Source organism: Engystomops pustulosus, chromosome 2, assembly GCF_040894005.1.
Source record: "Engystomops pustulosus chromosome 2, aEngPut4.maternal, whole genome shotgun sequence".
NCBI lineage: Eukaryota > Metazoa > Chordata > Amphibia > Anura > Leptodactylidae > Engystomops > Engystomops pustulosus.
In genome coordinates, this window is record NC_092412.1 from 65,305,775 (window position 1) to 65,318,841 (window position 13,067).

Sequence of the window (13,067 nt, forward strand, 5' to 3'; positions counted from 1 at the left end):
GGAGGAAACCAGAGGACCAGAGGAAAGCCACGCAAACACAGAGAGAAAATGCAAACTCTTTGCAGATGTTGACCTGGGTGGGATTCAAACCCAGGACCTCAGGGCTGCAAGGCAGAGGTGCTACCCACTCAGCCACCATGCGGCTCTATTAGTACTTGTTTATACGTCTTCTGGAAGGTCTTACGTTATTTAAGTGGACAGTTTGACACAAACTGCTTTGCAATTCTTTTCTTCAGAAGTAACGGAAAGCTAATGGAATGGGTGGGTCTTAAAGAAGAATTGTCACCCATAAATCGGGCACTAGGAGCTGCTTACTAAAGTAAGCCACTCCTAGTGCTTAAAGAAACGCTGTGGTGTTAGGATAGCGTTACCGGAAACTTCCGGTAACGCTATCCAACACTGCGGCGGAGTACAATGTAATCGCCGTTCCACTCGCAAAGCTGCATGACGTATTCATGAAGGGGTGGTCCGGTGTGCTGCCTATTCCCCGGACCTCCCCCTAACCCCGCCCCCACATTGTACTTTGCCGCAGTGTTAGATAGCGTTACAGGAAGTTTCCGGTAACGCTATCCTTCTAACACCGCGGCATTTGTTTAAGCACTAGGAGCTGCTTACTTTAGTAAATTAGTAATTTAGTAAGCAGCTCCTAGAGCCCGATTTATGGGTGACAGGTCCTCTTTAACCAGTATTTCCGAGTTTTCCATCCGTTTTGCACACTAACATATAGTGGCCAAAGCAAATATATATACTCAAGTATAAGCAGAGGTACCTAATTTTAACACAAAAAAGTGGGGAAACCTATTGACTATAAGCCTAGGATGGGAAAAGCATGGGTCACAGCCACAACCTTCTGATCTGTTGTACCTCATTGGACTCACGTCTAGGTATGCATAAGGACTAAAATCCACAGGTAAGTCTGATATTGTAAGCTTCCGACTGCTCAGAGACCGGAGCTGAGCTGGGATGCCAAGTCCAGTTCCGCTCTCAGAGTTTGGACCGGACATTCCAGCAAGAACCTGATAGGAGTTTGATGCCAGTTAGTTGCACCAGACTCGCTTGTAGGTTTTCAGCCTAAATTTTTATATTTACCCATATAAAGGCTTTAAAGGAAACCTACCACTTGTAGTGGCAGGTTTCCGATGAAAATACCGAGCTTATTTTAGTTAGTGTTTTAAACCGCGGTATCGGCGCAGGGAGGTACGCGCTCGGCGCTTGCCATGCGCGCGGCTCTCATTCACTTCCTATGTAGCCGCGCGCACGGTAAGCGCCGAGCGCGTACCTGCCTGCGCCGGCTGTAACGTTTAAAAAGTGTTTTAAACCGCGATACCGCGGTTTAAAACACTAACTAAAATAAGCTCCGGCACCAGCTCACCCTGAGCTGGTGCCCGGTATTGCCATCGGAAACCTGCCACTACAAGTGGTAGGTTTCCTTTAAAAGGGTCGATTTGGGACTCTAAACAACATGTCCACATGCACCTATAGTTGGTTAAAGGAAACCTACCACTTGAAGTGGCAGGTTTCAGAAGAAAATACCGAGCACCAGCTCAGGGTGAGCTGGTGCCGGAGCTTATTTTTGTTAGTGTTTTAAACCGCTGTATTGCGGTTTAAAACACTTTTTAAACTTTTTAGCCGGCGCAGGGAGGTACGCGCTCGGCGCTTACCATGCGAGCGGCTCTCATTCACTTCCTATGTGGTCGCGCGCATGGTAAGTGCCGAGCGCGTACCTCCCTGCGCCGGCTGTAAAGTTTAAAAAGTGTTTTAAACCGCGATACAGTGGTTTAAAACACTAACAATAATAAGCTCCGGCACCAGCTCACCCTGAGCTGGTGCCCGGTATTTCCATCTGAAACCTGCTACTTCAAGTGGTAGGTTTCCTTTAAGGGTCCCAAATCGACCTGACTGCTCCTATATAAATCCAGGCCTTGCCATAGACCCCCTGACAACACGCACATCGTGTAGTTTAGGTGTAAATTGTCCACCAGAAACTACAGGACTAGAAACACAAAACTATAATAAAATTCTATGCTCCGTACAATGTCTCTAGTCAGCGCCATACACAGCACACAGCACGCAGAACACTTCCTCTAAATGACTGCTCCCTCCCGAAGCGCATGCGCGCCACCACTGCGTGCTGAATCGCTTCACTCACTAGCCTGACGTAATGACACATCCGCGACGCATAGGATATAGTGCCATACGCCAGGACTTGATTTTCACTCTGTTGTGGGCGGGGTTAAAAGCATCTGACTAATCACGGTCCGGTGTTATGTTTTACATCACGTCCGCCGCGGAGGGATCGGCTTTATAGGGAATGCACAGCGGTTTCCGGTCCTCTTTTCAGCCTTCGAGTCCAAGATGGTGAGGGAGCGTGTGGCGGGGCTCTCCGCGTGCTGCTCTAATTAGTGGCCGCTCTTGTTAGAAGCGTCTGTTAAAATTATATCGGCGCAATCCGCTCCTCAGTTGATCGGCCCCCCGCTTCTATTACCCGCATGGTGTCCCGTCTATAAGGCCGCGACCACGTTCACACCTTGTGGACTTATGGCTCTGTGCTTCCCTTAGCACATGTTCTGCACAAGCGCTGACCCATTATCCTCCATGTGATTGATTGGACCCATTAACTATTAACCTGCTGGATTCTATTATCCCAGCAGCATCCCCTGTATCCGCATGTACATAGATCAGTCTCCAGTACTGGCACACCTGGCTAGTGTAGTATTGATGCCCCTGTCTTGATTTATTTCTCTGCATGTTTATATATTTCTATGTTTTACAAAAACAGACCAAGAAAAGAAGGAATAACGGACGCGCCAAGAAGGGCCGTGGTCATGTCCAGCCAATCCGCTGCACCAACTGTGCTCGCTGCGTCCCCAAGGACAAAGCCATCAAGAAGTTTGTGATCAGGAACATTGTTGAGGCTGCGGCTGTCAGGGATATCTCTGATGCCAGTGTCTTTGATTGTAAGTATTTGACAGTTTTTGTGCTAGTTGCTATTTTGTTCTCCATTGTTTTGACTTGAACATGAATTGCATTTCCCTCTCCTCCAGCCTATGCTTTGCCCAAGTTGTATGTGAAGCTGCACTACTGCGTCAGCTGCGCCATTCACAGCAAAGTGGTCAGAAACCGCTCGCGTGAAGCTCGTAAGGATCGTACCCCACCACCAAGGTTCAGGCCTGCGGTATGTATTGGTTAAGGAGTTTGTCATAGATTGATGCCGGACTCTCTGATATCCAAACTTAAATACCAACACAGCTGGTTCTATAATGTTCAATTGAAGTTAAAAATGGGAGTTTGGCAGTGTCAATATGACGCGCTTGAGTTTAGTATTGAAATGATTTTCAATACTCAGAAGTAGCCCCTTAGCACTAACTTGTATACATTTAGACCTAAAGTCTTGCAGTTGGTAAGTAGCAATTTGTGTTTTGCCATGTTAAAAGGTTTCTACTTATCCCAAATGCAAGTATTAAGGTTTAAACCCGTGTTTGGGGAAGAGTACTCACAGTCCTCTTGAAATGTTTCTGACATTCAATTGAACAGATCATCTGAACCCAATCTTTAAAGGGTTTTAAGTTTAATTCTTATCCCCCATCTGCAAAATTAGTTATAACCAACTGTTTAGTGTAAACAGGTAAACTTGTGTATTGCTTCTCCATTCAGTATTATGGGAGTCAGAAATTGCTGAGCATAGCTCCTGGATATTCAGTGAAACACAATCGCCACATTTTTCCATTGACTTGTTTTGCTGTGTATGGTGCATGGGAAAAAAATTTTGTTTTGCTTCTATTGCAATACGTAATGTATTTAAGAAACACATTTTGTGTTTTATGATGATCTTCCCCAGTATAGCTGCTACTTAATACACCGTATGATGTAATGCATCACCTGTCAGCCAAAATGCAGATGGATCTATTATGCCAACCCTGAGATGGCCAACTACACACCCTTAAGGGCTTTAGACTTAAATTAGTGTTGTGGCTTATCAACTTTCATGAACTCCAGTATAACAAATATTTGTCTGACATCCATAATTCAGTGCAGATTGAGTGAGAATTTATCCACATAGAGATAATGTTGAAGAAAAGACTTACACTTCAACATTTGCCTGTATGGGCTGGGTACTACATGTTTTGCATTGTTTGCATGCATAGTGCATCTGCAATCACGCCACAATCCTCCTCGCAGCTTTAAAGTAGCGTTTCAAAATTAAATTCAAACATTGCAAGCAAGCACATTTTGTAGGCCCACATATAGGAGTTTTCCCCTTGACCTTATAGTTGTCTTCTGTAACAAGTTTTGTTGCATGTAATATGAACTGTGTACAGATGTTGCATTTTAAAAAAAAATCTACTTTTTTTTTTAATTTTTAGGGTGCACCTCCAAGAGCTCCAGCAAAGCCATTGTAGGAAAACTGGCTATGATGTATGTTGTCCAATAAACTGTTCTAAACATACCTGTCTCAGTTTTATTTTTAAGCCTTGTGGCTTGTTTAAAAAGGGGTGTGGCCTAGCCTTTATGCCTGAATATTTAGTCATAAAGTAGACTAACTCTTTGCCTTTGTAATCTTAAACTGTGTAGATGAATAATCTTCATCCCATTTGAATATTTCCAGTACACATGGCATGGAATGTAAAATATGGATACTAGGAATTACAATTTGTTATCATCTGGTAGTCTCAAGTATTACCTGCTATATGGTATCCAGTATTTGACTGCACTCAGGGTCTCCTGTATTAATAGTATTATGCCGTGTAATGATTTTTACCATGTATTTCAATCAAATACTTTTTTTTTTTTTTTTTTACTTGGCTCAAACGAAGAGCCAAAATCTGACCGTCAGATTTGTCCTAACAGACATTTCCCTATCCTCTCCAATTTGGTGATGCATAACAGGGCTGATAGCAACAAGTATGAAGCCAAACGCCTAACCTTTACATACTACTGTGACCTGCCAGTCACCCCACATTTTATCTAATTTGGACATGGCTTTAAATGCACCCCCTATTCCATTTTGATCTAGTATTAGAGTTCTACTATTGAGGTAGCACTCATCCACCTGGCTGCAATTGGCTTTCTTGCCTGATACGGTGCACGTTTAATGGCCAATGTTTATCCCCTGAGATGTTGTCTACATATCCTAACACACAATGCATTGGATACATAACTAAAAAAAAAATCTTGCCAAAAAAAAATCCAGAGAGCCTCGGCTCCAAAACGTGATCTTGGGGCACTTGGCATTAGGATGCAAACCAATGCGGTATAGCAAGGCTGGGGTCTTATACTCTAAGTAGCTAGTATATTTGTGAAGTCCTCAGGGCCTTGCATGTGGATATTTAAGTTGTAACACATAGAATCCCCCCCATCCCCCTGTGGTTCCTCTCCCACCGTTGCTTAGCCTTCGGTAAAGTAGAAATAATACCTGAAGTTGGCCTGCTGTTAGCCAGGATCACCATAGCGGGTGAAGATGACACCAATCTCACATGTTACTGCCTCTATTTGCCACAGATGGCGGATCTTCAGGTATTTATAAAATTGACTAAGGCAGCTGAAATTCTATTTGTACGTCTGCAAATGTTTTAAACACTCCTACATTATGTAGCTGTGAGACAAAATTTATGTCCCATGTTTCCCAGGGGCTGAACCCTTCTAGCCTGAATTTAGGAAATTGTGGGTTGCACTGAGATGGGCGTGAACAACAAATAACGCACAATGTTCAACAAATGTTTAGCCTTGACCCAAGCTTTCACCGTTTAATGAGATGGATGGACCATGTGGCTTTCTGATACAGGCGGTCCCCTACTTAAGGACACCCGACTTACAGACAACCCATAGTTACAGACGGACCCCTCTGCCCACTGTGACCTCTGGTGAAGCTCTCTGGATGCTTTAAAATAGTCCCAGATTGCAATAATCAGCTTAAAATTGTCTGCAATGAAGCTTTATTGATAATTCTTGGTCCTATTACAGCAAAAAAATTTGAAACTCCAATTGTCACTGGGGCAAAAAAAAAAATTGTCGGGAACTACAATGATAAAATATACAGTTTCGACTTACATACAAATTCAACTTAAGAACAAACCTACAGTCCCTATCTTGTATGTAACCCGGGGACTGCCTGTAGTTGGAAACTTGGCCTCCAGAGCAGTAAAGAGTGGCCTATGGTGGATGAATGCAGTCACTACTGTATACACCAGCCACGAAAATGCAGGAGCTGGGAGAATAGAAAATATACCCACAGATTAGGGGCTGCCAGCCCCCCTCCCTCCTTATTGGAGTGTTTTTGTATTCCATTTAAAGTTATGCGCTGCCCTGATTCCTGGAAAAGAGGCATATCTAATGGGTTCCTTACTTTCATGTGAGCAGTGTGCCTAATATGATGGTGCCTGCGTCTTGGCAGATATTGGGTGAAGTGGCTGACAAGACTAATAGGGGAAAAATGCTGGTCTTGATAAATGTTGGCCAATACCTTTTTTCACAATTTCAGTTATACAATAGTACAAAAGGTAAGGCAGTACTGCAGTTATATTTAGCTTTGCCTTCTAAGAGCTCTTGCACGCAATGTGCCGTATGGTGGCACAATCCCACAGATTGCACACAGCAGTGGACGAGAGTCCATGCATTATATAGAAATGTAATGCAGGGATGTTTCCGCTGCTGGCCTCACAGCCTCACCGGAGCTGTATTAACTATTACAGTTCTGGCACTGCTGTTCGGCCAGCAGAGGGAACGTCCTTGCATTATATTTCTATATAATCGGATTGTGCCACCATACAGAATGCTTTCACAGACTGCACATATTCGCTGCAAGAGCCCTAACTGTTGACATTCTTGCAGTACACTTACATTGCAACATTCCTATCAGAGGGGTTCTTTAACCCCTTAACACTCTGCGCCGTAGCTCTACGGCGCAGAGGTACTGGGAATGTGTAAAGAGGGCTCACGGGCTGAGTCCTCTTCATACAAGGGTGGGGGTTGTTGCATATTGCAGCAAACCCCCACAGCTAATAACCCTTTCATAGCCACTGGCAAAGTCGCCGGCGGCATTTAAAAGACGGCGGCGCGTGGGCGATCGGTTGCCATGGTAGCCATGTTTGACCTGAGGCTACCTGGCTTCTGCAGATTCGTTAAAATGAGCCAATAGCTCATTGTAATGAATGACCTGCAAAAATGCAGGTAGGAGCGATCTGACCATCTAGGGTTAATGTACCCTAGATGGGCTAAGAAATAGTGAAAAGAAAAAAAAAAGTTTAAAAAATAAAAAAATTTATAAAATATTAAAACTTCAAATCACCCCCCTTTCCCTAGAACTGATATAAAACATAATAAACAATAAAAATCACAAACACATTAGGTATCGCTGCATCCCAAAATGCCCGATCTATCAAAATATAAAAACGGTTATTGACGGCGGTGACCTCTGAGATGGGAAATGGCGCCCAAATGTCCGAAATGCGACTTTTACACCTTTTTACATCACATAAAAAATGGAATTAAAAAAATTATCAAAATGTCGCACAGACCTCGAAATGGTAGCAATGAAAACGTCGGCTCATTTTGCAAAAAATGACACCCACACAGCTCCGTGCACTAAAGTATGAAGAAGTTATTAGCGTCAGCAGATGGCAAAAATATTTTTTACTTTTTTTTGTACACATTTGTTTAATTTTTGAAAATGTATTAACCCCTTAAGGACGGAGGGTTTTTCGGCTCATTTCTCGCTCTCCAACTTCAAAAATCCATAACTTTTTCATTTTTCCGTGTACAGACCTGTGTGAGGGCTTATTTTGTGCGTAACAAATTTTACTTTCCCGTAATGTTATTTATTTTAACATGCCGTGTACTGCGAAGCTGAAAAAAAATTCCAAATGTGGAAAAATTGAAAAAAAAACGCACGTCACGTTCTTGTGGGCTCAGTTTTTATGACTTTCACTCTTCGCTCCAAATAACACGCCTACTTTATTCTTTGGTTCGGTGCGATGTCGGTGATACCAAATTTATACAGGTTTTATTGTGTTTTAATACATTTTCAAAAATTAAACGAATGTGTACAAAAAATAAAAAATTTTTTTTGCCATTTTCTGACGCTAATAACTTTTTCATACTTTGGCGCACGGAAATGTGTGAGGGGTCATTTTTTGCGAAATGAAGCGACGTTTTCATTGCTACCATTTTGAGGTCTGTGCGACATTTTGATAATTTTTTATTTCATTTTTTATGTTATGTAAAAAGGTGTAAAAGTCGCATTTCGGACATTTGGGCGCCATTTCCCGCCTTGGAGGTCACCGGTGGCCGTAACCGTTTTTATATTTTGATAGATCGGGCATTTTGGGACGCGGCGATACCTAATATGTTAGTGATTTTTACTATTTATTATGTTTTATATCAGTTCTAGGGAAAGGGGGGTGATTTGAATTTTTAATATTTTATTAATTTTTTTTCTTTTTTAAACTTTTTTTTTCTTTTTTTTTTTCACTATCTTTTTGACCATCTAGGGTACATTAACCCTGGATGGTCAGATCGCTGCTACCATATACTGCAATACTTCTGTATGACATCACTAGAGCAGGGAGGAGAAGAGGAGCCAGGAATGGAGAGGATTTTTATATCTACTCTGGGGTTTTCATTTATTGCCTGTTCTGAATAAAGTGTTTGGTTTCTGAAATGGTATTTATTGTTGTATTGTGGTAATGATCATTTCTGGGGTGTCTTTTTGTGCTGTATGGTGGATTGTTGGTGCACTGGGGCTGGCTACCGATGTGGCTCCTTAAAGTTGAGCAGTGTGACAATATGCAACTTGGACCAATAAATGTTGTTCAGCCCAAGCCTAAATCCTTAGATCAGGAGTAGAACAGAAATGTCATCATTTTTATAATTTATGTGTTTCTAGAGTTAGTCCATTTTATCACGGATCCGACTTCAAAGCCCTGTTTATAGTGCCAGACGGGGCCTGGCGTTGAACTGCCCCAGCGACTGCCGGATATATCAGGAGGGGAGGGTTTATATCAAGTGCTGGTGCACCATGTGCCAAAAATAGACTTTTCAACCCATTATAAGGATAAGTCAGAGGGATTCCTGATTTACAGAGCATTATCCCATCAGTATAAGCTGCTCCCCCCCTAAAGCAGAATCTTGCATAGTCTCTTTGGCGCAATTCTACACCAGGTCAGACCTGAAGCAGGCGAAACCAGGCGGCACAGCGCATCACTGTGTTTCCAACTACCTGGATTTATCAGGAGGGGCGGGGGCAGCATCACATATTAGCACCTGCATGTGTAAAATGTGCCCCTATATGTATATATATGGTGTGTTTATACTGCATGTTTGTTTATATATAGTGGGTATATACTATATGGCGAAGTTTATAATGTACATATACTATGTAGGTATGGAACGTGTTTGTACTATATAATATATCTGCAAATTTTATGTGTATATACTCTGAGTGCATATACTGTATGTACAGGATATAATGTGTGCATACTGTATGAATTTGCATATATGAATGCATAACTGTGTGCGTATGAGTATATACATGTATGTATGTGTGTAAATGTGTACAAATATGTATATATATATTTTTAAGGGGAAAGGGGGGCCCATGCAGAAATGTGCTATGGGGCCCAGCCTCTTCTAGTTATGGCACTGTCTTATCTTAATGTACTTTTGAGAAATCTGCCCCACTGTGTTTTCCAAAAAGATGGAAAAGTGCAATATATTCAGAACAGATGAAGGCAGAAAGGAGTTTTCTGTCTGGCAGTATATGTCTATAGAAATATTCAGTCTATAATTTAGGACCTTTCCTGGCGTACATCCTGAATATGTTCTCAAAACGCGATGTGAATGCAGCCTGTAATATACCATTTTATCTAGCAAAACTTTTTATTAACTTCTGCTTTGTCTACCTGTTATTTATTTTTATGACATAGAACTACTTTCTTCATGTCACAGGCGGTTTGTGTAATCTTCACCTGTGTCACTAGATGGCGATATAGACACAGGATAAGCCTGACATGGGGTTTACTGAAGTCTCTGAGGGGAAGGGATATTCTTTATTTGAGTAGTCAAAAGGATGTGACCAAGAGAAAGGATTATGTGTCTTCATAGAAAACATTCTTCTGCAGTTTTTTTTGGTGTAAACTAAGCTAAATAGTAGTTGCAAAGTCAGATTAGATTTGTCTAATCTGGGGTTGTCATTGGGTTAAAATACATGGCTGTTTTCTTCCAAAAACCGTGCCACATCTGACTATGGTTTTCTGCCGGTATTGCAGTTTGGAAATTAGAAGTTAGAGATTAATGGAGCCTAGTTCTAATACTATATACAAGCTGCGGTCAGAGGTGGAGTATGTTTAGGAAGAAAGTAGACATTTTTCTTCCTTTTTAACCCTTTAACCCCTTTAAAGACTGGCACGTCAGACAATTCTATGCCAAGTCCTGCCTGGCAAAGAATTGCTGTTTAGCTTACGACCGCTCAGGCATGGTATGTCCCGCACCAGCTGACTCTGGCCACTTGACATTTATTAGTTTATTAATTTTATATTTTAAAAAAATCAGTGTAATAACAAACAGCCAACCCATGGCATCAGTTCACTGCTTGGTGTGTTACTTTCATGTTGACATTGAATGTTAATCAATAGATCTATTGGGGCAGATTTATTATGCCTTCTAACATAAATCTCCCCTTCTCCATCAAATTAGGGTGTTTTCCGCCCAAGGCACCACTTTGGGCGTGTTGATTAGGAACATGAACCAGAAAACCGGCAGTGACTATAGTTTAAAAAAAAAAAAAAAACTAAACATTTTATTGGGTTTTTAAAAGCACATACACAATAGAATTATTAAGACTGTTTACAGACAACCATAACATGTCAAAATTAGCACAGAACTATGCTTTGTGACAGTATATTTTCATTTCCAACAAAAAGAAATAATAAGTAGTAATCGCAAACAGATCTGAAGATGGTGCTATGTAGGAGGGGTCCAAGAGTTTTCTGACTGGTACCTCTACTGGAGTTTCTGGTACTCCTGGCGGGAAAGGGGATTCAGTGGGTCAACCCTTTTGAAATCACAGTTGAAGTTGAAGCGCTCGTAAATGCAATTTAGAAATACGGTTTTATTCCATTGGGTCAATCGGAAGGGCTGTACCAGTTCTACTATTTCCGCTCTCAATATGTGTTATGGTGTATGTGCTCCATTTAAGGAAAAAGGTTTGTTTAGCCTGTTTTTCTTTGTGGCATAGTGTTTCCAACCTATTCATTTTGATAAAAAAAAGCGCATTTGTGTGTTTACTTTAGCTAAAGTTGGTATTGCTGGGGAGATCTAGTTTTTCATGATGCGTCACTTTGCCTGGAGATCAGACGTAATTGAGGGCAAAACCCCTTGTGCATGCAGGATTAAAAGCATGGACTCTAGTGGCTAGTCTACTCTCCAGAACGTGGAAACATGGGTTTTCACTGATTCCCAGAAAGCCTGTACTGGTTCACATTGCCAAAGACCATGCCACAAGTCTGTGGGGCACATTTACTAAGGGCTTTGCCCCACACTTTTGTCGGACTTTGCACGTTCTTGTATGCTAAAACGTCTTGTACAGTGATGTTGACAGAATGTTGACAGTGGTCTTTTTCAGGGAATTTACAGGCCCAGCATTTGACCACTTGCTGTGGTGTTTTTTTTCTTTTTAAATAGGAGTTTATTAATGACCCAATATAAGATAGATAGGGTTCGTGTGCTCTGAACAGTCCCTAGCAATGATCTGAATGAGGTTTCACAGGCTTCTCTTGCAATATCCCTAACTCTTGTTGATAGGAGACTATAGTTGAAATCGCTGCCAGGTCAGACCTGGTAAAAACTGTACCTGAATCCACTAAGAAGACGGAGCCTTTTAGTAGATTCAGAATGGGGGGGGGGGGGTAAATTGTAAAATCAGCCCTGTAGCATAGCTACCTCCTTGACTTTTGGCTGTGGACTGCACTGTCTGAAATAAAGCAATGGTTACTAACCGCATTCACAGCATTTATGGCTATACTTTGCAGGGATGGGCGATAACAGAATCTCCAGACATGTGCTCTAGGAAATTACTCAAGACTGTGAAATAAAGATGGGCAATGGAAATGGATCGTATGGGTGTCTGATCCAGATTTCTGATGTTAATTGAGACAGGGTCAGATTATAGGGTGGGCTCCCGGGGTGCTGTATATAATTATTATAGGGGGGCTTTATATAGATTTTATAGGGGTAAAATAACAGAAGTGAAGGGTGGCACAGTGTAAGAAGGGATCATAATCCAATTGTGTGTGTGCAAGCTTGCAAAGGTCCGGCTCAAGACCCCAAAGTTCCAGAGTATCCAAGACAGGGAAGCAGCACTCTGTATCGTTCAATTCTTTATTCACATGTGGGTAAGTGCAACAGTTCAGCTAACTCAATGTAGCCATTCTCAAGCAAAGAGGTTTTATAGGTGCTGTAGATAGTTATTATAACAAGGTGTATATATTTATTATAGGGAGGCTGTATATAGTTATTATAAGAGGCTGTATATAATTATTATAGGGGGCTGTAGATAATTAGTATAAGGGCCGTATATAGTTGTTATAGGGGCAGTATATAGTTATAGGGGCAGTATATAGTTATAATAGAGGGCTGAATATAGGTATTTAATGGGGTCTGTTTATAGTTATTATAGGGGGGCTGGTATATTTATTATAGGGGACTGTATAAAGTTATTACAGGGGGCTGGATAAATATTTATTATTGGGGGTCTGTATTACAGGGGTCTGTATATATTTATTACCAGCAACATTTACTTTAATGACAAAAATTGTAGGCAGGGCCCCCACCAGTTTGCGTTCAGGGGCCTCCACCACCCTTAATCCGATCCTGAATAGAGATACTGTAGGTATATAGTTGGTGTCACCATTTCAGGCTGGTTGTAACTAGAAAAAGATGAATATTCTTTATCTTCTTGAGTAATATGACAGCCATGGGTGGACTTGTACACAGTGTAGTAATTATCTGAGGCGGGAAAGGAAGGGTGTTCCATATGATATAAAGGAAACACAAAGAATTACATGAGTAGGTGG

The 13,067-nt window shown here is 41.6% G+C and overlaps 1 protein-coding gene across 2 annotated transcripts in view; it reads left to right on the plus strand.

The window, feature by feature from the left end:
* The window catches only part of RPS26 (ribosomal protein S26), a 104,738-nt gene extending 100,291 nt beyond the window's left edge, over positions 1 to 4,447 (plus strand). Inside the window, exons 1-4 of one of the 2 annotated variants that reach the window (XM_072135062.1) lie at positions 2,214 to 2,358; positions 2,780 to 2,957; positions 3,045 to 3,175; positions 4,365 to 4,447. In XM_072135062.1, coding sequence (XP_071991163.1) covers positions 2,356 to 2,358; positions 2,780 to 2,957; positions 3,045 to 3,175; positions 4,365 to 4,400 — 348 coding nt within the window. In that variant the 5' untranslated portion in view covers positions 2,214 to 2,355 and the 3' untranslated portion in view covers positions 4,401 to 4,447. Of the gene's footprint in view, positions 1 to 2,213; positions 2,359 to 2,779; positions 2,958 to 3,044; positions 3,176 to 4,364 lie in introns of those variants that run through there. The other variant, XM_072135061.1, reaches the window with a different exon arrangement.
* Positions 4,448 to 13,067: the final 8,620 nt, after the last annotated feature.